General features: G+C 48.4%; 1 protein-coding gene across 1 annotated transcript in view; it reads left to right on the top strand.

Annotated features, from left to right (window-relative positions):
• The window catches only part of thsd7ab (thrombospondin, type I, domain containing 7Ab), a 93,339-nt gene that overhangs the window by 7,725 nt on the left and 58,953 nt on the right, over positions 1–26,661 (top strand). The window contains exon 2 of the mRNA XM_040164405.2: positions 23,861–24,695. Within this exon, the coding sequence (XP_040020339.2) occupies positions 23,861–24,695 (835 nt within the window). The remainder of the gene's footprint in view (positions 1–23,860; positions 24,696–26,661) is intronic.

Below are 26,661 nucleotides of genomic sequence, written 5' to 3'. Positions count from 1 at the left end.
TTCTCCTCCCTCCCTGCCCATCGCGTTGTGGGTGTACGGCGTGGGCGCGCACTCACCGGTGTCACTTCACACACACTCTGTCTCTGGCAACCACTTACACCCGACACACACATACGCACGCACATCCGGTGAATCCCGCTAAGACCACAATTGAGATCCAGAGGGAGAAAGTTGGCATTTGGCTTTTAGCACAATGTCGAAAGCAAGGCAGCTCTTGACTTGTTTCATTCGGGGAAGAGAATCCACCAGAGGTCACACCCGTGGTTATATGAGGCTCGGTGCTAGCATGTGACAGATTGTCTCCTCCGTGACGTCTCCGTCACCAGGTTGTGTGCGGTTTATTTATAAGTGAGGAGTATTAAGATATTGGATCATTTCTCCATGGAGGGTTTTTACAATCACATTTTCTATGAACTGTAACTAGGAAGTGGTCACATGTTGCATCAGCGGCTGGCTAGCTTGTTCAATCTGTCCAAAGTGCTTCCTAAATAAACCATAATTGCGTTTTTTAATTGTGATGCAAATTCTAGTGGCTGAACAGCCGCCTCGTTTTGTACAACAGAAGACATTTTATTATATATATATATGACTCCCAGGAACATGTGTACATCATGTAAGAGAGCCTAATAAGGTGAGGAATTGTGTGCATTATTATTTATAATCAAGTCAGTCTTTGCAGTTCTTGTCGATGGTTTTCCAGCCCTGTGCGTGTGATGATTCAAAAAAAGGCAGAAAGTGACCTCAAATGATGCAAATTAGCTTTGGTCGTTTAAAGATAAGACTTGATGACGAGGGCGCACGATTGGGTCCAAAACAATCCGCAGCCCACCACAGACGCCGCTGAGGATCAATGCGCTGCTGGCTCGTCCTTTTGTGTCCCCCTGAGAGGACTCATTAGTGGACGAGCAGTCTACTGTAATTCATCACGGCACGTGTGACCTCTGTCCTCGCCGTGCCCTTCTTCATCCGAGACACGTAAACCCAGAAGCTCTGTTTCTCCTGGAGGAGAGAAGGCGTATAGCGAGTTAGTTTCACTGAGGAGCTCCGTGTAACATTTCATTATTATTTCAACCATTCACTTCTATAAACCACTCACTGATTTCACCTGCCAGAGGAATGTTTTTTTTGAGCTGCACGAGCATAGCAGGGAGATTTTTTATGTTTCCTACCTGTGTGTAGTGGCATAAAAACGAATCTGGAAACTCCGCAGCAGGAAGCCTTTTGTCATCATCATTGTTTAAGGGCCCCGGAGCTTTTGAACCACAGCTAATTGCAAGACAAAGCCCCGTGTTTACATTCTCCCCGTCCAGTGAAAGGCCGGTGGTCACACAGCGGAAGGGGAAGGGGTCGCTTCCTCCAGCAATCGGTGAAAAAATTGCCCCCCCTCCTTGTTTTACTTTCTGGCACGCTCTCGCACTGCGGCCGGGAGGTTTTGTGGAATTGTAGCTGTGCCAGAAGCTGTCAGAGGGCACGGCGCTGTGTGCTCCACGCTTCCTTTCTTTTAAATGAAAAACTCAACCTCCAGTGATCTCACACCATTAGGTGTCATCAATCTGTGGCGGTTTATATTATTATATTTCTCTTCTGTGTGTGTGCGTGTGTGTGTGTGTGTGTGTGTGTGTGTTTGAGCGACTGCTTGACTTCCTGTTGGTTTTGGGTTACCTGCATCTTCAGTAAGCGGTTTCCTGATTGCTAGAATGACTTTCAGCACCCGGAGAACAAGGTTATTTTGGAGTTTGGGAAGAGAGCAGAAATGATATAACTTTTTATAGTTGACATAAGGAACGAGTCAGCGGGCAGCTGTGGAACCACGGGCCCTTTTATTTGAATTAAATTACCTGCCCATTTGCTTTTAACTGGCGTCCACCCCCCTTTATCGCAGGAAGAAGCGGTACGGTGCGTCATCGGCAGGACTCGTAAGCTGTCAGAGACCCGGGCCGGGCCCACCTGCCCCCCCCCCCGCCGTGTGCTTGTGTTGTGTTGTTTGTGTGTGTCTCCAACCAACCGGATTATATAGCTGTCACATCCGTCAGTCAAGGCTGGAGCTGCTGCCCCTCCACCTCACCCCGTATATTATGACAGCCGTAGTCATGGCGACAGAGATGATGTGATGTCTGTCAGGGCCTCTGGCCCCTCCTGCCTGCGAGCGTGCGTGTCGCGCACGCCCGACGAACGTGCTGAATTGGACACGCGCTGATTATCCAAAATCCTTTTCCCGAGGATTCGTCGACATTGAAGTCGTTTGTAGTTTTTCTATTGTTTGACAATGCAGAGAACATACGGGACCAACTCGTATCTTAAAGCACCAGCGAGGAAGAGCAAAGCCTGAAGGACCTTATTCCTCTGAGTCACACGGCTTCAAGCCTTTCACCAACTTACATTACATTACATGTCATTTAGCTGACGCTTTTGTCCAAAGCGACTTCCAATAAGTGCATTCATCTTCTAAACTCTTCTAAAGACTACATCTTACGAGTAATGAGTAATCACTTTAGAAAATGTTTATTTTAGACACAGTTGTTTTAATTGTATTTTAAACACAAAACTACACACGTGTGATCATCTTGGAGGTGGAATCTCGTGCACTTTGCTCTCAACTCTCCGTCATTCGACGGCTGTGTTTGAAGTGCCAACAATCTCCACACACTTAGCCGGGACGTTTTCCAAACCGCTGTCTTTTAGGGACCCAGTGGTGGTCCTCCGCAGACCGTGTGCCGCGCAGGGTAGATGTTGAGCTGGATGTAGCCTAGCAGCTAGCTTAGCCTAGGAGCTAGCCTAGCAGCTAGCTTAGCCCAGCGGTGCGTAAAGTGGTTTGTTTGCCACTCACCCACCTGAATTGAATTCAGCAGAATTAAAAACACCTAAAATAACAGTATTGGACCAGTTGCACTGAATCAGGGTACTGGTCTCAGGTCTGTACTGCAGTGTGCTGCATTTTCACTGATTCGTGGTCCTTCCTGAGCCATTAAGTGTCTGTAAAAACAGGTGAAAGAAAGATGTCGCCACCTCTGAACACATTTTCCCTTTACTCGAGTCCCTTGTTGATCCATGTGCTTTTCTTTCAGAGGCTTTTCCTTTTTAGACGAGAACAAAACCGCGTTTGAAACCAGTGTGTGTGTGTGTGTGTGTGTGTGTGTGAAATGTAGGTCAGTCCTGCTGTTTTAGCCTGCCGGTGAACCCTCCAGTCAAACAGTCAGACAATCCGAACTGGCAAGTGTTCATTCGTAAAAGGGCACGAGGCTTTTCTCCCCCCACCCTACATCGATCCCCCAAATCTGCTGTTATTTAAAAAAAAAATATCTTCTGTATTTCTTTTCTTACCGTCCTGCATCCCGCCACCTCTAAATCCCAGTCGGTAGAGCCGGCGTGGGAGCCGTGTAAGTAGCACCGGCAGCGATGGGTCAGCTCCCCACGCCTCTCCACCACTATATAAGAGAGGAGGAAGCCCCCCAACCCCCACCTGGTCCACCGCTAATTTACAGAGGATGACTATCATCAAAAGCCCGCTCGGCTCACCCAGACTGCAGGAGAAAACAAAGGAGGAGTGGACAGAGACGAGGGGGAGACAGACGGTGAGAGAGACGGTGTGATCGGCGGATGATTTAAACGGAGCAAAGCGGTGGGAGAGAGCGGGCAGATTACTCCTCACATATAAAGTGGAGCGTCGTAGACTTCCGTCTCCCGTTCCTGCCGGCTCAGTAAACTGCAGCTGACTTGAAGCCGAACTTCTCCTGATCCTCTCTGAGTGCGCTACCAGCTGCTGTATTATGCAGAGCTACTAAAGAAACCCTGAACACATCTTCACAACTATACATATCTGGGTCAGCCACATATTTCTCATGTGTCTGCCTGGTGCTGAAAGTATTTTTGAGTCAACCAAATATGATCAGTCATTTTAAATTTATTTCTAAATTCTAAAGGATCTCTATATTTTTCCATGAAAAGAACGCAACTCTCTTGGTCTCTGGAATGCGTTGCTCTCTTGGTACTTTGAACTAAACTCCTGGAAATGTAAATCTTTAAAAAAATGCCTCAAATACAGCATATGATTGAGGTATTTTTATTGGGCCTCAACAGTTGGGCACCGTAGACCATTAAACAAAGTAGTAAATAGTGTAATTGTTGGGAAGTTGGGAAGAAGGAAATGTTTCCTGATTCCTGATTCCTGAAGTCATTGTGGGATTTATGACCACAGTGCCTGTATTCATGATAGTAAAGCAACATGTCACACATTGTGGCTCTCTTATGGGTTTGGAGCTTCACGTTCTATAACACAATACTTGTCACTAGTTTTGGTGACGTTAAGTACCAGCAGATTTATTCTTTATCATCATACACGCTCACATCCAGTTTAAGTCATCCCTCTTGTTTTTCTGCTCCACCGTCCTCCCTTTAGGTGTAAAATTTCCATCAATTTCTGGAAAAGACAACTTTTACTGCGCCGTTCCACAGTCCTCGTTCCGCCACACGAGGACTGTTTCCTCCATCTCTTCCCATGCAGTCACTTTAGTGAGGGGTCACTTCCCTCACAGTGTGGAGGAGGACGGAAGGATTACAGCCAGCGCAACTTGTGAATTATACTGAGCCTCTTCTTTCAGGTCAGAAGCACATCACGGCCTCTGTGAATTGCAATAATAATATCCATGCCTGCTCCTCGTATTGGGTGGGCGGTGGAGGACCGACTCCCATCAACCACCCACCCGCTCTATGAATATGTCACATATTTCCAGAGTGCCTCCTCCTGGTAGACGAGAGTTTTATGTGACAGCAGTTTACCACTCGGAGCGACGTCGAGGAGGGAATCGATTGAAGGATGTGGGCGGACTTGTTCCACGGGGACTGGTCCCGTGTGCAGGGATGCAGGGTGCTGTCCTTCAGTTTACTAAAGCAAGCACATGTGGCTGCTTGCCCTCTGGCCCGTGGAGCTGTTTATCAGTCTGGGTTGTTTGTGTGAGAATAAACCGATGTAATGGAACTATACGTCCCCTCGGTTTGTGACGCACTTTAGAAGAACCCACTTTCCCGATAACCAGACCCACTTCCGCCATCCAGATCTGCCGAGCTTTGGTCAGCCCCTTCATTGTCGGATCTATTTTCTGTGGATGGATACCACGCCCGCCATCCGGCTCACTGGCCCTACCGATCACCGCTCGAGGAGAAGAAACCAAGCTTGTGACTTGTGAACGTTACCGGCGTCCTCTGCAGTGGAGATGTAGCACCAGTGGCGAACTTTGACATACAAGTTTGTTTATCCGACCACGACGCGGCCTCCTGGCTTTTGGCCAGAATAGAAAGCCGCCGGGCGGGAAACGGAGGACGAAGTGTCAGCCGCAATCTTCCTCCATCAGCTTTTATTCAAACTTCTCTATCGGACTATAAACTGCAACACTAAAGAAGATTTTTTTTGTACTTTTTTTTCTTTATCTGATCATCAATCATATTAAACCGAAACAACTTGAACCAAAGGTCGGTGACAAATGAACTTAATGAACTTCTGCATTCTTATCACACAGTTTGCAGGTCGACACGATTCACCTGGAATTACTCTTCATTACTCTTCGCTGTTTCTATCCACCTCCAGAGATGTACCGCTTTAGTACAAGATGAATCATCACTTTGTGCAATCTCCTTGTTCTTGTTCAATTATGATACCACACCACAGTATTGAGATAATTTGCGGGGCAATATTCTGTATCTGTATCGGTCTTCTTGTTCTGATAAAAAGGAAAAAAAAGAAAAAGACTTCACTGAGATGAGCATTTGTCTTATTGGATAAAACCTCATAACCTGACTCCCGCTCACTCTATTCATGTTCCCCACATTGCTCGCCAGCCCGGCGCGTTCGCCCGGCCGGTCGCTCCTCGGAGACAAGTAGGGAGGAAAAAAAGCACCAGGACGATGTGGGGCAATAGCGGCGAGGAGGACTCGAAGAAGACGGCCACTCCTTGTGCCGTCTGTTCCTCTCGACGCCAAGATCACCTCTCGAGACGGGCCACCATCGAAGCCCTTCCAGCCTGTTCCGTGGAAATCGGCAGTATTAACCTTTAGTGGTGCTTGACACCATAATGCCTCTTGCCGGGAGGCCGTTGCGTGTAGAGGCGAAGTGGAGGGCGTGTGGGAGGAGGCCTCAGAGACGGGAGATGATGGGATGGGTGTGAAAGAGGAGGAGGAGGCAGAGCCGCAAAGAGACGCCAGGAGGATGAATGCAGCTTCTCAGGACAAAACCCGAGGGAGGGAAATAATAATAACGCGACTTCCCTCGCAGGGCTCCGCTGCCAAGTGCTGTGATTGATCAAGTCAGAGGCCCTCTCTTTATTAACGCTGATCATATATTGCCTGCAGGAGCGGGCGGGTGGGGGCATGGGGAGCCTTTCCTACGCGACTGAAAGGTGGAAGAGCCGTCTTCAATTTTATCTGAACTGTCTTGTCGGGTTGAATTTATCGGCGGCACGGCGGCACGCCTTTTCGGACGCCTGCTCTTCACCAGTTGCTTTAGAGCCGCCGCCCTCATCAAAGGAGGCGCGTCGGGCCTTTTGAGGCGACGCTGTTTTTCACCCGTCGATTCAGTCGGGGATACAACAAGTTGAGTATTGGCTGATGAATCCAGCAGCACGGGATGAGGAGCGTGAGCCACGGCGGTTCAAAAGCGCCTCTTTCCTCTCATCTCAACAAGGATGTGGGGCTCGGCGTGCTCTCCGTTAACCGCGCATCAAAGCGGCGCGTTCATACTTTCCCGTTGCTTTGCTCAACCCTGGATGGGGAGCACGTGTTGGGTTCCCCAGAGAACACGGGGCTCAAGATGGCGGTCTTATTGAGTTGCTATGATCCTCCACCTACCTGGGCGCCTTTTTCAAAAGTCACTCAAAGGTCGGACTCGCACTCCGGCGTCCAAACCGAGCCACGCGCACTCTCTTTACACATGGTGTTTTATTCATTCACCTTTCAGGCTCATGGGCGATTTCGGCAGAGAAGCTTTTATAACCCAGAAGCTGCATTTCAAGCAACACGTCCCACAAACATGCGGCAAGTCTTTGTATAAAAATCTGATTAATAGCTACAATTATGGTTCAAGGAGATTTGGTTTTCGGGTTGGGAGGCATAAAATAAACATGTTGGGTTGAAGGAATTGGAGCACACAGCATTGGCTGACTAAAGTACGCACTAAAGTACGTTCCTGTGGCTTTGTAGCGCGCGCCCGTCGAACTCTCGATGGTCGCCACGTCTGATGAAAGGATTGTGCCACAACTTTGATATTCTTTCATTCATCTTTCATTTGTCAGTGTTTTGATGTCTGAGTTATGGATGTGTCATTCAGTGTGTGGCATTCAGCGCTGTTTTCACAGTTACACTCACTTTTTTGTCTCCTTTTTTTTTCAATTGTCCACTCCTCGCCGCACCCTCAGTTTCGCCCACCAGCGGACAGCGAGTCCCCGATGGCCGCCGGGTGTTAATCACACTGACTACCATTTTCATGCTGGTTTCTTGGATGTTGCTCGGCTTTAATGTTGAACACACAGTATAAAATCACACATTTAGCAGTCAGTGTGAAGAAATATGCCGCAGCCGTTCACTTTCCGGTAGCATCTGCACAGCGTCCCTCATGTGAGTGGGACACATCTGCTGCGCGGCATCAAGGAGCCTCATTTGCAGAGTGCACCGAATGCACAGACACAAACAAACATAAAACCACCCGTTCCCGCCACAGGCCCAACATGCTAGCACCGAGCACATGCTAGCACAGAGCCAACATGCTAGCACCGAGCACATGCTAGCACCGAGCCAACATGCTAGCACCGAGCCAACATGCTAGCACCGAGCACATGCTAGCACCGAGCCAACATGCTAGCACCGAGCCAACATGCTAGCACCGAGCCATGACAACTCCCCCCCCCACACGTCCCCACCGGCCCGTCCACCTGGCTGCCCTCCCACCCTCCCCATGCCCTCATGTCCTACTCTGCAGCGATTACCGCTCTAATCCGTAGTTAATGCATTCAGCGCTCGCTCCTCCGCCCCCCCGATTATACTTCCTCTGTGTTCACATCCAGATGTTACCACTGGAAGCGAGAAAGCGGGGGGAAAAGGTGTCTGCATTAGACGGTGTCAAAGCGTGGGCTTTTTTCTGCTGTTGTAAGTTGTGTGTGTGTGTGTGTGTAGTGGGGGGGGGGGGTGATTGGCTTCCCCGGGCGGCTCGTTCAATCCCAGCTGTTATCTGCTGTGTGTTTTTAATCCGATTGAGCGAACTGTTTGATCGCTGCCGACCGACGACTGACTTAAAAAAAGAACAGGAAAGGAAAGCGGTGAAGGGGGTGGGGGGGGGTTCTGGGTGGTACTGAGGTTCAGCCCCGTCGTGTTCTCTGGATCTGGATCCATGTGAGGAGACGGAAACATCAAGGGCTCCCATAAACCCCGTGTTCATTTTCCCCTCTGCTCAGCTTGTGTGTGTGTGTGTGTGTGTATGTGTGATCACATACTCAGTGCCCCCGCCCCCCCGATCCCGTTCCTCCGTCATCCCATGTTTACCTGCAGCGGCACCGTCGCAAAATCAAAGGCCAGAACCAGCGAGTCGTGTGCTCATTTATTTCGGCACCTTCAGAAGGAGGGTGGCAGTTTTTCACAGCTCACACCCCGCGGCGCGATCACAGCACCCAACGTGTGTGTGTGTGTGTGTGTGTATGCATCACCTTGGACCTCCTGCTCCACCTGCCCCACCCAGCAGCGATATTCACCGTCTATTAGCGGCTCTCACGCAGCAGTAAGCAGGAAGGATCTTAACGCGGCGTTTCCTTGGGAGCTTTGTTCTCTCCTTGCCTCCTAATTCACGGAGGGAAAGCGAGGCAGTGGGTGGCTCATTTATACGTAATGATATTCCTTGTGATGCCACGTCTTGTTATCTCGCCGTCAGGAGAAGACGGGGTGTAAGCTAGATGGTGATATGCGTGTACAGTACAGGTGCAGCAACTCCCAGAGCATGCGTGTAATCTCTACAGCGGAACTGCAGGTCTTTTCACTTTGGTTGCTGCGTATTTATTAAGCGATTAAGTCTTCCCTTGTGATATATGTAACAACAAAGTCTTCCTATTTGGCTCAGCTGGGATCTTTACATAACTTGTCACTATAGTGTGTGTGTGGTACTGTAGTTGGCATTCACGGATATATGTTGAACTTCAGCTATTTTCCAAAATGCAAAGTACTGTTAATAAGTCAGGTAGGCTGACATTTCCTTACACAGACAAGCCTGTTCTATTCATCTGAAAAAAGGCAGTTTGGGCTCCAGAGCCAACCATTTTTTCTCACGGTAGATATTTATTTTTAATCTTTTTTAAACATTTTATTGGCTGCATGTAACAACACATCCATACTTGCTTGAGTGGTAAGGAGACAAAGAAAAACCATAGAATTTTCCCATGATAAAATAGTTCATGGCGGCGTCCTTCAGCACTCAAACGCTGACGGCGGCAGCGAGACGCTCGAAATTCCAATTTTATGAAAATTTCAGGAAAATAAATCTCAGGGACCAGTGAAGTTGTTGTCATGCAGCAACTCCAATAATGATCACAGTCTGTTGGTGGTGTAGACTGTTGAATCTGGACCCACCTCCAGCCGGCTCCGCCAGTGACAAAATACATTTTTCATCAACATTATGCAGCAAAGGTTCTGGCAACGCAAATAAAGGGATTAACTTTATTAGCAGACCTTATCCCCTACTTCTGTTCTTCTGTACAGCGTGACTATTGCAACTGTAATGTTGTATCCACGGCAGAGATCTATCTCTCAAGGTATCAGAATGATAAATTAAACATGAAGGCCCAGAATGAAATTAAAAATTGTCAATAAATAACCAAGGAACCAACACAATGCCTGAGGTCCCACTTTAATCCTAAAATATGCTGCATGAGCTGAATAAACGGTTGGCCTCCTCTGCCTACTCCTCACTAATTTAACCTTTTGACCTTTCACACGCTGATTGTAATCTTTGCCGTTAGCTTGAAAGAAAAGCAACACTAACATCATAAGCATCATAGGCACAGCCGGTCCGTTCTGACCAGGCCCACGTGGGCCAGGTCACCATATGGAGAGCTATGACCGCCCCCCCCCCACCCTCCACTCCTGCAGTCGAGTAGATCCGAAAGAAAAATCCCAAACTAGTACCTTGCTGTCGGTGTCTTGTGCTCTCGGACGGAGATTTCTGCCTCTGCTGAAGTGCACAAACAGCTGCTCGCTCCTATTGATTTGCCTTCTGGTCAAGCCGTCGTCTCGAGTCAATAATGTCTTTGGGGAGGGTTTTTTTTCCCCCACAAGATCTCCTCTTTGAGGCGTTATGATGATTCTACGAACTGCGGGATGATTTTTACATTCATTCATTGATTCTGTTTTCCCGGTAACGATGGCCAGCACGCTGAGGTTGTATGCTGATTAAGGGGCATTAAGAGTAAGCTTTTATTAGTCTACTCTGACAAGATTTACGGTAATGATGTGTTTGTTAAGATCCAAAGCCGCCGGTAAAAGAAACGTCAGTGTCTTTCAGAAAACCTAACATGGCAGACCATCACAGCAAAGGAAGGCAAGAAATGACCAGAGCGCCGTTCCTCCTGTGACTGCCATCACTATCCTAGCAACCGTCTTCCCGGGGCTCTATAATCTCCCTCATCCAGCCAATTAACGAGTGGGGAGGGTGAGATAGGGAGGGGTCAGGGGAGCAGGGACTGAGATCTGGGCTCCATACTCCGGATGGGGGAAAAAAAAAAAAAACATCCCCTCCACTCGACACCTCAGCTTTTCCTGTGGCACCTTTCCACTCCGTGTTCATTAGGGCCTCGTGATTTGATTAGCTGCAACGCCGCTTGTCATTCTGCCGGAAATAATAGCCGCTGAGCGGGCCACCTGCCTGCCTGTTAACCTGTTTTCAGCCTGTGCGTCGGTACGAAAAAAGAAGAAAAAAAAAACAGAAAATTTGGCCCGGTGGCGACGCGTGAGAAAGGACGACGCTCGAGTCTCCTTGGATTCATTCGGCTGAGAGTGAGAGAAAGCTGCTGAAAGCCGTATCGTGGGATCCGCCTTCATCTGGCAGAATCGTTCAGCTGCGCGCTGGATCAAGTTCACCCCAACTCCAAAAAGGAGGCCTTCATGTGTTTGACAGCTGTTCACGCCTCGCGTTAAAGGAAGACAATAACGTCGATGCTCCCCATACGCCTCTTTTATCCGGGGAGGGGGGTATCGCCGCCGTGCCTCGACACACACGGTGTGCGTGCAGCATGAATTATTCAACGGGTTTTCTTCCTGGTTCCGCAGTTGACATTGAGCTGGCGGTGTCTTCATTGCTTCATCTCCGGGATCCCCCACAGATGCACTGTACTGTAAACCGGGAGGCAAGAGGGGAGCCGCATCCTCTGCTCAAATCCTGTGTGCAAAAAAAAAAGTAGAGCGCCAGAACAACGGCTGCATTAAAGAGGGAACATGCGCAAAGTAAACACAAACAACAGCTGCACTGGATAAGCTAGTCTTTTTGCTGAAATTGAGGCAGAACAACCCCGATGATTGTGCTCTGAAACCCTGTGGGATTACGCGCTCACACCTCCACATGCGTAGGCATCGGCACGAATTAGCACAAGCGAGAGGCGGCTGTCCTATGGGAGAGACAGCTGTCAGTCTTTAGATCTATTCTTGGCTCTGAGAGTCTTCACACAACCGGGAGGGAAGGGATGTGGTGGGTGGGGGGGGGGCTTTAGGAGCCTGACGGGATTCATAGTAATCAATCATTTGTCCCACGGCTGCTTCGCGATTTGATATAAAAGGAAGCTATTACTCCGGAGGTATCAAAGGGATTCTGTCCTGAATACAACAAAATATAAATAGTCACCTTGCTTGACAACTCTCAGCAGATACCAGAAAGTGTCGGCATCCGTGTCCCTTCTGCCCTTTCCCTCCACGTGCACGTGTCATCCAATTATAGCTCTCGACACCCTAACAAGACCTCCCATGGGACCCCCAGCCTGTGACGCCGTCAATTTGGTTGCTGAGATTGCTGGAAATGTCTCATTCTTCCGCTGAGCGCGCGCAGCGGACGCAGCGCGGTTAACTCGGTGTTGACTGCTCCCACCCCTCCCTCCCCATCCCCTCCCCCCCAAAACTATTGATTATGAAAGATAACCCGGGGCATCAGCTGGACCGGACCTCGGTGTTCAGGAGGAACACATCACGCTGTGTGTTTGTGGGGGAAAGAAGCGTAACGAGGGTCATCGGAGGGTCACTGTTGCCGCGGCTGAGCCTTTCTGCTGAAAAAATGAAGCGCACAAGTGTGGCTTTTCTTTTATTTTTAGTCTGGCCAGAGTCCAATTTTAGCATCGGTTCGGATCGATAAGAGCTCATTTACTCACTCGAGCATATCGGCCGTAGTAGGAATTGTACTCGGGTGGGCTTTTTGCAAAGCACACACACAAAAAAAACACAATCAAAGCAGCGGAGATGAAACGAAACGGCATGATTGGAAAATGCAAAGGTTTCACCCCGATTTCACCTCCTCGCTCTCTGTTTTCATCACGCACCTCGGCGTACCATGAAACGAAGGCGAGCAAGAAAAGAGCTAACAGAAGGCGGTGGGTCGATGCGGTGGTATGATCACAGTCTGCTCTTCTTCTGGCCTGCTGTGTGCGCGTGTGTGTGTGTGTGTGTGTGTTTGTGCGCGCTTTGGATGGAGCTTGGCTCCGATATCCACGTCCTCCGTCCAACACCTCCCACCTCCCTACTGCCGTCAAATCAGAGTCCAAGACCAATCCCCTCGAGGCCCCCGAAAAGCGGGACTGCGCCTCAACAACTTCAACCACGAACTGGCCTCGAAGCGCCGCTTCCTTGAGTCCATGTGCTGAGCTGACTGGTAAAACCCACCAAGAAAAACCTTATGTTTGTTAAATTTAACAACCTGACAGGCGGCAATTTCATGAGCGTTGCCTCACCGAGGCTTTAATTAACTGAAACAAAAGATGGCAGCACTTTGTTCATTCGATTTTAATAAATTACTCTTTCAAAGCCTTATTGTTGCAGACATTTCCAATTTTATGTAAATTCTGCAAGTTTATCCGCAAAGTCTTGGAACGTGCTGTTGCCACCTTCCCACTCGTACGCCCCTATGATTTAGTAAACAATAGATTTGTGTAGGACATTCGCATAATGGCGTTCGCGTTGAGCGATGTGGCCGCACATAAATAAAACCAACACCAAGGCAACGACGGGCGGAAAGTGAAAATGTGTACAGTCTCTTTATGAAGGGGTATCTCGGGTGAAGCTCCTCAAAGTCTGTTCATTCATTCCTGCGGGTGAAGAAGTGTCAACCAGAGATCCATGAAGATAAATGAAGTGAGTCTTGGCTTCCTCCCCTGACCTTTCCTGTTTTTTTTCCTTTTTTCAACAACCATTGGATGGATTACTGTGAGTTAACCTGGTGGACACAGTGAAGCTACCTGCTAAACGTCAGTATTCTGCCTGTCATTGTGGGCACGTTAGCATATCGCTCAAACTGCCCCTGTCTTGTTTCATCAGCTATAACCTCTAGGAGCACACGGCCTAAGGACCCCCACCCACCTCCCTTCTCCGACCCCCCTGGGAGTGAGGAGGTGTTGGGCTGTGCCCTCAGAATACCCTAACCTGCCACGGATAGAAGCCGTCATTGGAAGCTGTCTGGAAAAAGACACTTGTTAGATGAACAATCTCCACCTGTCAATCAAACTCTGGAGTCAGTCGGGAGAAGATTGGAAACATCTGTTCCATCGAGAGAAACATTCAGTGATGTTCTTTGCTCTTCTTCCGATATGGAAATGTTCTCCAGCTCTCATGCCACTGGTGTAATTGCCTAGTTGGTCTCGGTCGTTGCCAATTGAAGTTTTTGTTGCCTCCCCACACTCGTTTGGACACAAACATATTTCTACATGATTGTGTCGTAATGCCGGGATCCTGTATCAATCCCCCAAAGAGGAACGAACCACAGAACCGTAGGGCCCTCAAGCCCCCCCCCCGCTAGCACTTGCTTACTAACTCAAACTGCTAGATTCGATGGTGTAGGGGATCGACTCTTTATAAGATCTGCGTGGTCTCACTCTACTTTAGTGTGTTATCAGTAACAATACATCCAAGAACCCAGCATGCACACAATTTTAATGTTGTTGTTGGTATTCGAGGAACCTTTTTTTCTGTTCCCCCCCGTCCGGTCTGTTCTCTGTTAAAGCTTTTTATGATGGTAATCCGTCGGTTTTGTAAGATGATGCGTCACTTTTCTGAATCCCCCCTTTGGCATCGCTCCTATTTACTGCGGCCGCCCCTTGTGGCACTATAGGTGATTGTTACCGGATCGTAATTGCATCGGCCTCTAATTCCTAGCTTTGCCGAAGCAGAGGAGTGACGTCACGGTGCCGGCTGTCTGGCGATGCTCTACTTGAATCTCGTTGCGTTTGAGCATCGTACTGAAATACAGAATAATGAAATTGCTGGTCGACTTTCTGAAAAGCAGCTTGTGCAAGCTCTTCTCTGACAGTCTGCAGTGCACAGTAACAATTACCGCCGGTGTCGCGTTCCGCTGCGTATTCCACGGCAGCTTATTCTTATTCCCTAAATTTCATTACTATCTTTTCTTGTTTCTTCATGTGCCATCCTACCCGGCTTTATCTGATAACGTGAGAACTCCAAATCAGCCCAAATCAAGCCGAGTGAAGAAAAAAGATATGATTGTCTGCGAGGTCTTTATTTGCACAGTTGTTCGCTCCACGAACGCCACTAATTCCACGTTGATAAATTGTTGAAGCGGATCCTCCAGCTAGTATTTTTTTTTTTGTTTAAATGAGCCGATAGCTTGCGGTGTTCTCTTTGTTGCTGTGATTTACTGCATGTCCCCTAGAGCTCATTTTAAACCTCCCGTTTTAGGGGGCGAAGGCTGCACAGCATCCCCGCTCTCGCCGTGCCGATTGGACGGTGATGTAAAGCGCGATGCATTGTGGGAGTCTGTAATCGAATCCCAGACGCTGGCACTCCTGAGGGCAGGAGATCTCGCCATGTGATTGGAAAATGTATCTTAATCAAGTGACAGCTACATCATCAAGCTGCCCCCCCCCCTTTCTCCGAAGCTACACCTGCTCAGTACAGCACTGCGGCAGAGACACAGGAAAACACACCTGGAACGTGTGACCCCCTCACCAGCAGTATTACATGCAGATTTATTGGCGAGATACTTTTGGTTTTATTCAACCAGGTTTTGAGGTTTCAAGTGTTTTTGTTGTTTCCTTTGACAAAAAGCCAGTGGAAATTTTCCATTGGAAATTTGGACTAATGCAGAAAAGAATCCCTGTGGGGAGCAAATGTTTATGTTTATTCTTCCTCGCTTTTGTTCAGCACGATAATCTTCACAGTCCCCACTTTTCAGATTTTCTGAAGTGCAAACGGCAGAAGCAAAAGCATGTAAACGAATAAACACGGTTAATGACTGTGAGTATCAGTGAGGCAGTAAAAAGTTCAACTCGTGTACTTTTGTTCTTCATAGGGAAAGTCTGATGCAGCAGTGATGTCAGTGGATTATTGGAGTAAGCACCAGCACCGCGTCTGCAGAGCCTGAATTACGGTTTATACAAAGAAGCCATTTCGCCCGTGCTCGGCATTGCGATTTATTGATTGTTTAAAAAAAAAAAACATGTGGTGGTTTGCATTATTCATACAACATTGATCTCTAAAAGATGACATCCTCTCCCTGTGCACGGCTGTGGGACAAAAAATACACACCTCGGCACATGATCAAGTATCTTGAGACTCTTTCACAGTTTGTTAAACAAAACGTTAAATTATTATTTACTTCTCCACACATTTGGCTGCTTCCAGTTTCTAACACCTTCTGTCTGTCTCTCTCCGCCCTTTCCGTTGTCAGTGTGGTTGGGCCAGAATGAGAAAGACATCTAGGAGGAGTCAAACCCAAAAGCTCGACCCCATCATTGGGAACCAGCCGTCTGACTGAACGCCCCCTCAAACACTTTTGACCGGCAGCGAACATCAAAGTGGGCGTTCTGGGTGGAAACCGAGTCCCCCGTCATGGACACCCGAAAAGCCCAAATCTCTGAATCAATGCCTGCATTTGGACGGGTGCTCACCAATGCGATGTCCGCCCCTCAGCGCCGCAGAGGGGCGGACAATAAAAATGGTAGTCAGATGTGAAGTCTGGGGTTGTTTTACTTGCAAAAGCCCTTTGAATTTCTGTGTCTAAAACCAGTCATGGGAATACTGTAGGTTCGGCGAAATGGAGATGAGGACACCACACCCTGACGAGACGAGAATATCTCCTCTTGTGGGGAAACAAGCCTCCCCTCTCTCCCCCCCTCCCTCGCTGCTTGTACATCCCCCCGCTCTGGTTTCTCTTCCTCACAAGAAAACCGTCTCCAACGGTTTGAGTCTCTGCTCGAGAAAAGGAAAACCAGCCAGTGCGCCGTCTCGCAGACCCGGGGCCGTCCTCCACGGGGACCGGGCACAAAGCCTCCGACACTCCCTAGTTGGCGCTGGTACCCCCCCCCCCTTCCCCCTCCTACCAAGCCTTGCCAAACCATCACGCCCCTTTAGGGAAGGCTTGCCGCAGTCTGTCAGCTCAGATTTGAGTCGACAAAAGGACATTCGAAAGGCGCTGGATGTGTGTGGGGCTTTCATTTCTCGGTAAATAAAGATAAAGCGTTCGGCCGCGGTGCTCACAGACATATTTATTTTTACTTTGACAGTGATGGGTATGGCCACTGTTATTTGTTCTCTCCCTAAGGTGTGCCTACTTGAAATGCAGAGGGCAGCGTTTCCCTGCCGCGGCCTTTAAAAGTATTCTTGATGACTTCTGCTCAGCGCGTATTAAGACAATTGGGCAAAAAACGGGACGCCGCTAAGGTGTCAAACCGGCATCAGCTCTCTGAACTTTAAACATCCGAAGAAGGAGTTGTGATGGATGATGGATGGCAATGTGTTCTCCGTCATTTACTCCCCATAGAGCATGACGGTCTCGCCACCACCGGGGCCTCTGGAATCACAGAAAGACACTCCCTCATTAGCTCCACTGCCTCTTGCTGACAAACAGCATAGCCGTTGAGGGCGGTTAGACATCCTTTCCTTTAAACACACGTTTAGTGCAGCAGCTCAGCAAGGGGGAACCGTCGTGTTTATTCGATAAAGACCCGTGTCGAGTTGTGGCTGGATGGATCAGAGAGTTGTTGAATATATGTTGTTTTTTTAAGCTGTTTTTGTTGTTGCGTTAACAGCTACGATGTTACAAGATGCAACCACTCTGAGATTTCGATGCTTCTTTCAGTTTAGTCGTGTTGTCTTAGTTCTCTTGGCCGCTTTTGGGTCGACACAAAGTTTAGGAAACTATATTTGAAACAAACCACAATCCAAATAACAAATGGAACAATGGATGCATTTAGGACTGGGTGCATCCTAAGAGTTAGGACCATATTGGATTATTCCAAACTTCATCCCTCAATGCCAATGAGGGGGTGGTGTGTCCTTGTGTGGATCAATTCACCCGCAATTATTTTTTTCATTAAATGAATTAGTCTGAAAAAATCATAAACATGGGGCGAGGATCCCATCACAATCCCAATTTCCTAAACTACAAGGTGACATATTCAAGTCAGACCCCAAATATCAACCAGCATTTAAATCTGGCATCAGTATTGTGTAAGAACCCACAAGCGGGCTTATTGCTCAGGGCAACCGCTCACCTTCAAGTGAGTCCATTACACCACGCAGACCAAATACTGGAATACTTTCTAAAATGCTCCTCATTAGTCTTGCAGTGACACAACAAAGGGAAATAGGCTCAATTAAATGCACTCAACAAAAAACATTCATAAATCAAGTAGTTGTAAATTAATTATCTTTCCATTCACTTTTGCTCCAATTGTAAATCATATTATAGTGAAAACGTTACTTATTTAAAGTGTTGTTTTGCATTTTAAGTTTAAAGTTTCGGGTTTTGTCTGATAAACACAAAATTGGTTTTATTTTCCAACATTTGAAAATCAAATCATATCCTCCTGCTTCAAGTGCACCGTCATTTGTTTTATTAAAAGAGTTACATTTAATTCCTTTCTTCTTGCACTCCGCAGAGGCTCCTCTATGCAAATGCCTGCATTTCAAGTTTGTTTTCGGCTCAGGAGAATTGCGAATCTTTACCTCTGAGGGATGTTTTCGGTAACAATGGCCAAACCTATTTCTGCCTCGCGGCCCTTTTGAAGCTTTTTTTCCCCAAAGTAGAGGCCGTGTTTTCAATGATGTTGTTGTTAGCGCTGGTTAGCGAGGTTGTTGCGGGTGGTAATGATGGATGGATGGATTCATCCATCACCTAGTACTTTTGATTCACACTAATTAGCTGCAGCTCGGATGGAGGGTGGGGCTGGACAAGCAACTCAAATCAGCCCCAATCAGCCGGGGGGGGGGGGGTCAGCGCTGTGAGCGTAGCACCGGGCCGAAGGTTTGATAATCAGCAGCCCGACACACGTCGTGAGTATCGAGCACCAGTGTGAATCTCAGGCAGCAGCCTCCTCCCTGGACCTCCGGCGCCGCTCCTCCGGACTCAAACATGGGGGACAAAAAGATGAGGAGGCAATCACTGGCAAGGTCAGCCCGCCGTGCCGTAACCCATGAGGCTGTGAGTGCCCAGGCGGTCCTGATGGGCAGGTGTCACCTTGCATGGCAGCCCCTGTGGGGAGGAGGAAGGGGGGTGGGGGGGGGGGGGGGGGGGGGGGTGAATGACGTTTGTTCAGAAGACCAGAAACCTCTGAAAACATTCAGGGAGGTGGTGAGAACGAGATACAGGGAACCTCCGTGTGACGGGAGATTGCTGTTGTTTTGTCCCTGCTCGATGATGCCAAGGTTGCCCGGTTTGTTACCGACGGTGTGTGTGTGTGTGTGTGTGTGTGTGTGTGTGCGCGTGCAGGGGTTTGCTCTGGATGCCTGATTGCAGAGTTTTCTATTTGAAATGATGGAGCTTTTTACGACCTCGGCGATCTCCTCTCAGCACCGTGCTTTTGACCTTTGGGAATCCGCCTGTTTTGGAGGTCGACAGTTTTCAGTTCAGCGTGGAAGCTGCAGGTCGTCCTCCCACCTCTGACTCTGATCATCGGGAGGATGCTCTTTGTTTCTGCTGCCAGCAGTGATATCGCGTGGGCGCTGTTAGCTTCGGAGCGCGTTCTCTGTAATTTATCTCGACACTCCTCAATCCTCCGAGGATGTTACAATGGGGGAAGACGTAACAAACATCTAACATGCTCAGCCTTTCTGTAAACAAGAGAACTAGAAGTCTATTTCTGCTTTAAGTTCTTAGAAATGTCATGATGATGTGTAACTTCACTTGGATGTCGATTTATTACTAAAAGCTCTCTAATTGCCAAAGAAGCCCACTTAACTCGATACGGGGTAATTTCACCCCCCCTCCCCCTCCGTTGCACAAACTCGCCCGCTGTTGCAGCGATAAAGCTGTCATGTGAATGAAACCGACACGAGCAAAGACCAAAATGGAGGCCAGTACTTAGCATGGCGTGAACGCGGAGCCATCAAAGGAGCCCCTTCCGAGCACAATGGAGGCGTCACAGCTAATGGAATTGAGATCAAGTGCGAGCGGCGAGAGACTGGAGTCGATGGCGGCCCGGCGCCGCGCTCAGCCCCGGGCAGCCATCGCTCTGAACGCAGGCCGGGGTTAACAACCATCCGTGAATGCTAAGCTGCTCAAATTGCTCCTTCTGATGTTAAGTATCAGCCCCTGGTCTCGTCCCTTTTGCTCTTCCCCCCCCCCGACGCACGCTGCGGCCCATTAAGACCGAAAGGCTAATGTCCATCTGCCGCTGAATAGCCATCTTTTGAAGCCGGGCGCCGCCGTGCTTTTGTTCTTTAACACAAACAAACAAATGCCCCCCCCCCCCTCCCCCGATGTGTGTTTTGCGGCTCTCGGCGAAAGAAATTGAATTGTTGAGCTCAATGTTTCCGATACTTACTTTTGCCGAACGGCAAACGTGCAATTATCACCTTGCAGTCGGTGTGATTTATTCGGTCGGAGCCTCGCGGAACACTCAGAAACTCAGTTTGACGTTTTTAGACACTCAGACAGCGGAATCACAGTCGTTAACAAACACTGGTTTGGCTTTAAAACTAACAAAGGTTACCTAATGAAACTGGCGTCTTGCTGCGTTTCCACATTTGCATCAAATTAAAACGACCCCCTTTCAATATTTCTTTTCATCATGAAACAAGCTCCACCGGAGCGTTTTAGGGGATTGGATCGGGCTTTTTACCAACCGGGAAATACCATGAACACACCGAGAGGAGCCTTTTTATTGTGTGCAGCCGTGTCCGTGAAACAAATATAAACCTCTGTAAAATCATCTTCCTGTGCTGTGATTTAATCTGACAAGTCGACAGAGCTCATCCTCATTGACTCAAAGTGTGTGGGAGAACGAATCCCTGGAGACCCGCGGCTGGCTCAATGAATATGTATATATATACATTAACTCTTTAACCCTTTAGTCTGCGGCTTATTATCACTCTGCATCACTGCCGAGTTGTAACCGAGGGTGAAAAGGTCGAATCTCACCCCACAGCGCTTTGAGAGAACTTCATTCTACCGATTGAGGCAGCTATGTATTTCTTTAAAATACATCTCATAAATGTCTGATTGGACACATCCGGCAGGTGCAGCATCGCGGGAAAGGTCCCCCCCCACCTTTGAGAGCGAGAGACACCGACTGCGACAATAAACAACCCGGCAAAGACGGAGCGACACAGCGACCCGTTCATTAAAGGCGCCGCCCCCGCCGGGGCGAAGGAGCTGTTCATTAAGTCGCCACTCGAGGGCCGGGCAGAGATCAGGCTCTCACCTGCGCTGGGAGGGGGCCGCACTCCACAGATATTGCGTTGGGGGCTTCGTGGGGGCCCCGGGGTGAAACAAAGAAAAGCTAATAGTATCAATAAGTGATCATAAATAGCCTGGAGGACCTCCGCGGACTTTTTTCGTTCTCTGGTTTCAGTCCTTTAAACTTTTAGTTTTGTAAAAGTTAGCTCATTATAGAAGTAAAGGTAGAATAAGATACAAAATCGTTACATTGTTGCCATAAGGTTCTATAATGAGGAGACGATGATTGTAATGACATTTTAAAGATGATTCATTCCATTCGTTGGATTGTTTATAGATCGCAGTCAGTAAGTGCGTAAGAGAACACACGGATACAAATATGAACTCAATCAGCACTTATAACATTATGTTATGACACCCTTCGTGAAAGCACATACTTTCACCATCAGAATAGAAAAGTTGCAGTTAATTTTTTTATCAAATATTATTTCAAGAAACGAAATAACACAAACTTTCAGCAACGAGTTTTCAACTTTAAGATTTACTGTATTTAGTTTTCTTGGTACTCACTTGTCAGAGTGTTGAGACCAATGACACAGATATACATCACACCGTGTGCGATGTGGGTGTACAGACAGTTGTGCGTCTGTTAGTGGAGAGAGAGAAGGAGTCACTCACATTGTGATGTTTTTTACATTTACATTTTGGCTGCACAGGTCTGAGCTCTACGCGCATGCATGAAGTATTTACGTCTGAAGATTGGATTTGACTTCAGGCGTCATTAGCAAAAATCAAATCCGCTTTCAGTGACGCTTTTGGTTCAATAAAGTCGTGACACCGTATAAAGATATTATTATATTAATATATATTACAGTAGAGTGACGGCTGTTGATAATTCAGTCCATATATTTCTCCTAAACATGAGAAATGAAGGCGCCGCATGCCGTTTGTTTCTAGCGGTGCTGTCACACTGCATGCAAGATTGAAAAGTTAGCTGCTGGCTGCCGGAGCCACACATGGATTTATACGTTTACAGCAGCAAACATAGAAGAAAGAAGAAACTTCCTCAGACCAGGCGGGTTGAATATAACCGAGGTCTGAAGCTGGGGAGCGAGCCGAGCCAGATGGAAGTCTCTGAGAAGATAGCGACCATCTGGTGTGGATTAGATGCAGGTGCAAGGTGAGGCTTTCTGGTACCGGAGAACTTCTTCAATCGTCTTTAGGTTTCTTTTGTTTTAGTTATTCCTCCACTGCATTCTTCTCCTCTCCGCCCTCAGAACTCGACATCAGCTCTCAAGATAACATTCACTCCCTTTATCAGTTAGCGTGAAGGCGCCAAAGACCCAAGTTGCCTCTTTTCTATTACTGCATTAGAAATACAAACGTCACATTGATTTATTTTTCTCCAGAGTTAACGGAAACCAGCAGCACAAAGTGATTCTGGAGCTAAAGGGGCCCATTGTGGCGTATCGACTGAGCGCGTCGACGCCGCGAGGAGAGGAGCGAGCTCTGTGAGTGGCGGCGTCGCCTCGGCCCGCGGCGAGATCCCGTCCGCCGCATCATCAGCTGAGATCAGACGAAAGGCAGCGAGCCGCCCTCATCACCGACAATCAGGCCGCAAACGTGCTCCCGATCCTCCGCCAGGAGGGATTTGGGAAACTCATGCATGGTCAACGGCAGCTGCCCTCACGCACTGGCTGCCCACCAAGGGTCCAATCAGCCGCGGGGGCCCCCCCGATGATTTAATCAATTACTTATGACTTTAATGTGAGGGGAAAAGTGAAGCTTCCCAATTAGTTTGATTCCTCCCCCACTAGCGGAGTGATCGGCTTCCTGATAACACCCTGCGAGTGCTTTAATCGATGCTGAGCTCCAGCTGAGAGGGGATGATTGGGTTAAAACGGTTTTCCGCTTTTGTTTTTAGCGGAGAGAAACATTAATTCCAAATAGCGCGTGTCAATTCAAGCCAATGAATAAAGGAAGAAATGAGGACGAAGCCACGAACATCACAGAAGGAAAACGCTTCTTCCATGAAAAAGTTCCAGTAACTTCCTAAAGATTGCAAATCCAGGGACTGTGTTTTTTCATTTACTGACTGTAACTGAAGGGAGTGGTGCATTTGTCTGGGATTACTTCCCGCTGGGGAGTAATTTTCATTTGGTGCGGTGTATGAACATCTTATCCTTTGAGGCAAAGCCCTCCTGTTAAACCCAACACTCCCCCAGAGCTGTTTGAGGACTTTCAATCGCTGCTCTCAAATATGTTGTTGTAGCGATGTTTGCTGCACTTCCTGTTACTTACTTCCTGTCTCTGCCTCGCGCCAATGGGTGACATTTTTTATTTGCCACTTGCACGCGCTCCGCCGTGGGCTGCCAACGCGTTCCGCATCACGGACGCCGTCGGAGGAGTCTGTGAAGCCGCTGTGTCGTCCTTGAAGATGCATTACAGGCTTTTCCTCCGGAGTGAACAGGCAGTAGAGGCTTTGACGGGTTTGACTAATTGACGCTCGCATGATGTGGATTTCTGCTTTAAAGGCATCAGTGAGTGTTACTAATGTAACTACGGGGCGTTTTTCTAATTCAACACATGGGGATCACAGCCTGTGCAGTTATGTTTCAGCCAAATGCTGTGGACGTCGTGAGGCGGGTGTCACTCACAAACTCCTTGTATGTTTGACATATTTTGGCAATAAATGTTTCCTGATTCCTGAACTCCAGATTAGAACGCTATTGTCACCTAACAAAACCGCCTGTGGTCCAGGACTCGAGAATGAATGTGCTATTAGGAATTAAGAATAAATAATTCATGAAATGATGAAGTGAAATCATGGAGGTAAACTGGTTGATTGCAAGGCTGTGATTTATTAAACAGCCTTTTGCAAATTCTGAAGGACTTTCTTTATGCTCATCGGGCTTGTTGTGTGGTACTCACCTGCAGCCTAAAAGCACACCGTCTCCTGTTTATTTACATCTCCACGTTGTAACCTAACCCGGCTCTTTTGTCGCCCAGGTCCGTGGGGACGATGCATGGGCAGCGACTGTGGCCCGGGAGGCAGCCAGAGCCGGGCGGTCTGGTGCGCCCACGTGGACGGCTGGACCACGCTGCACACCAACTGTGACCAGGCCCAGCGCCCCTCCAACCAGAGGAACTGTTTCCGCGTGTGTGACTGGCACAAGGACCTTTACGACTGGGAGCTGGGCGCCTGGAATGCCTGCGTGCCAGTTTCGGCGAGGACCGTATGGACCTCGCGGCCGTTCGCGTGCAGCGGAGGCGAGGAGGGCATTCAGACCCGGGAGGTGCGCTGCATGCTCAAAGCGGACGCGTCCCCAGCAGAGGATGCCATCTGCGAGTACTTTGAGCTCAAGCCTCGCCTGGAGCAGGATTGTTTGATCCCTTGCCCTCGGGACTGTGTGCTCTCCGAGTATTCGCCGTGGACGTCCTGCTCCAAGACCTGCGGCACGGGCCTCAGGAACCGAGTCCGGAGCGTGCTGGTTCCGCCGCTTTTCGGCGGCGCGGCCTGTCTCAACCTAACCGAGTTCCAGTCCTGCAAAACGGGGCCTTGCACGGGTCCGGAGGGCATGTACAGCCTCAGGGTGGGGCCATGGAGCCCCTGCGCCCTCCCGCAGACGCGGACGGCGCGCCAAGTGAAGCGCAGGAAAGGCAAAGGCCAGGGGCTCCGGGAGCGGGCCGGGGTCAAAGACCCGGAGACCAGAGAGCTCATCCAGAAGAAACGCACCAGGAACCGCCTCAACCGGCAGGAGAGCCCCTTCTGGGACATCCAGGTGGGCTACCAGACCCGGGAGGTGACCTGCATACACCGGAATGGGAGCGCCGCAGGTCGCAAGTGAGTGGCCACATTTCTATGTTAATGTGACATCAAGTTAATTTGATTTCTTTTCATTCCTTTCGCTCAGCACTTTTATATGCCCTTTCAATTTCATTGCCTGGGTGAGGGTGCAACACTCATTTTTAAATGAGGCAATTATCTTTAATGTTCAGCAGAGGTAATGCATTTTATTGAATCTAAATTAGTCTGATTTCATCGTCAACATTTCCAGCCACCTATTTATTTTTGTCACCGGCGAAACTGCTGCACTTTTCCTAGGACTCGTAGTCGTCCTCGATTGGGAGCATTTCTAAGAAGAAATTCGTCCTCCTGAAAGCTCTTTTTTTCTCGGTGACGGGAGGCGGCCGCGTGTCCGTCAGCGCTCTGCAGCGGCGCATCCGATGTCAGCCACGCCGGATGGAAGCGGCAAAGCCACTCACTTTGTGATATCAATCACTCTTTAAAATAATGCAGTTTTCTCCATTCTGTCTTCTGGTTTGGAGTGGATGTGTTATAGAAATGATAATAAGTTAAGAAGAGTGTCACTCAAAATGACTTTGCTTATTAAGAAATGTAGTCAAATTGCTATAGAATTAAATAATAACAGGAAGCTTTGATTATATAATAACAGGAGCTTTGTTCTATGTAACTTTACAAATTCTAGAGAAGTCAAAGAACCGGTTTACTCAAATCATGAAATAAAGAAAATTAATTCAGAGAATAAATGTTTAGACTTTGACATCTTTTTTCACCGCCAACATTTTCAAGTCGTGGATTCAGACCTTCTGTGAGCACCGCTGTTGTCCCCATGTGAGTGCTTCCGTTTGTAGTGCCGGTTACCCGGCGTCCCATCCAGCCCGGCGCCGTGACATCATTACAGCTGCGAGCCACAAAGCCTCACTCATCAAAGAGCTCTCCATTCCCTCTCATTTCTCCGCAGAAGTCTCCGCTTCAAGTGTAGATCAAACCGTTTCACTTCCAAGAAATGGATGAGCCGCCAGCAGCAGCAGAGAACGTCAAACACCATGTTTTATTAGTTTTTAATAGCCGCTTAAACCTAAAGAAATTAAGTTTGAACAGCCGAAAACAATTATTTGTATTCCATTTAGAAAACGCCATGACAGTTCCATGTGGCGGCCGTCCATTTTTCAGACAGCTTCCCGTCTTGAAGTCACGTGTTAACCGCGCAGCTGGTTTGTCTTAAGAAGCTCTTCCCCGCGGATCCATCGTCTCTTGTCCTCGGTTCCCTCGACTGACGGTAACTCGAATGTCACCGTTCCTCCCGAGGGAACGTGAGGATCTGAGGCTCTCCAGGAAGGAGCCTGCGACGATGTCCGTGAAACACGCCACGCGTGTAACACGCGACGGTCCTCCCAAGATTTGATCTATTATAAACCAAATCCATTCATTAATGCTCTGCTGACGCAGAGCTCGCAGTAGTGACTAGGTTCACGTATTTCAGAGGAACCGTGAAAACATCCCCCCCCCGCCCACCGCTCTTATGCCCTCAGGAGCATAAATATTAATCCTTGGCTTGTTTACGTCTTGCCCTGAAATATTAATAGTTGTTATTGCCACATTTGTGAGGAAATAAAATGGAGCAAACTTCCCATTGAAGACATAACCTAGAACATCTTCCTCACTTCATTTCCAATTTAGTTTGATGAACATCTGTCGTCGAGCTTTTGTCCTCCTCTTGTCTCCGACAGGGCCGCCTCCTCCTAACCCAATTAAGCTTGCATCATATTTGTTAATATTTCCACCGTGGCACGTTGCATCATTGCACTGAAGGAGCACCACAGGGGTGCGCTCCTTTTCTTTCATCCTTTTGTTTTGCCCATTTCCTCTCAGATGTTTTTCATTGTTGTCTTTAATCACTTGACCCGCGCCGAATTCTCGTGTCTCGTGACCATTTCAGGAAGTACCAGTGTTGGAATGGGGCCATTTCTGAGCCCCTTTCAGTCCACTGTGGCGAGTCACTGTA

The sequence above is a fragment of the Gasterosteus aculeatus genome, chromosome 20 (genome assembly GCF_964276395.1).
Source record: "Gasterosteus aculeatus chromosome 20, fGasAcu3.hap1.1, whole genome shotgun sequence".
NCBI classification, from domain to species: Eukaryota; Metazoa; Chordata; class Actinopteri; order Perciformes; family Gasterosteidae; genus Gasterosteus; species Gasterosteus aculeatus.
Note: the sequence above shows the minus strand (reverse complement) of the source record. Positions and strands in the feature narration are given on the sequence as shown.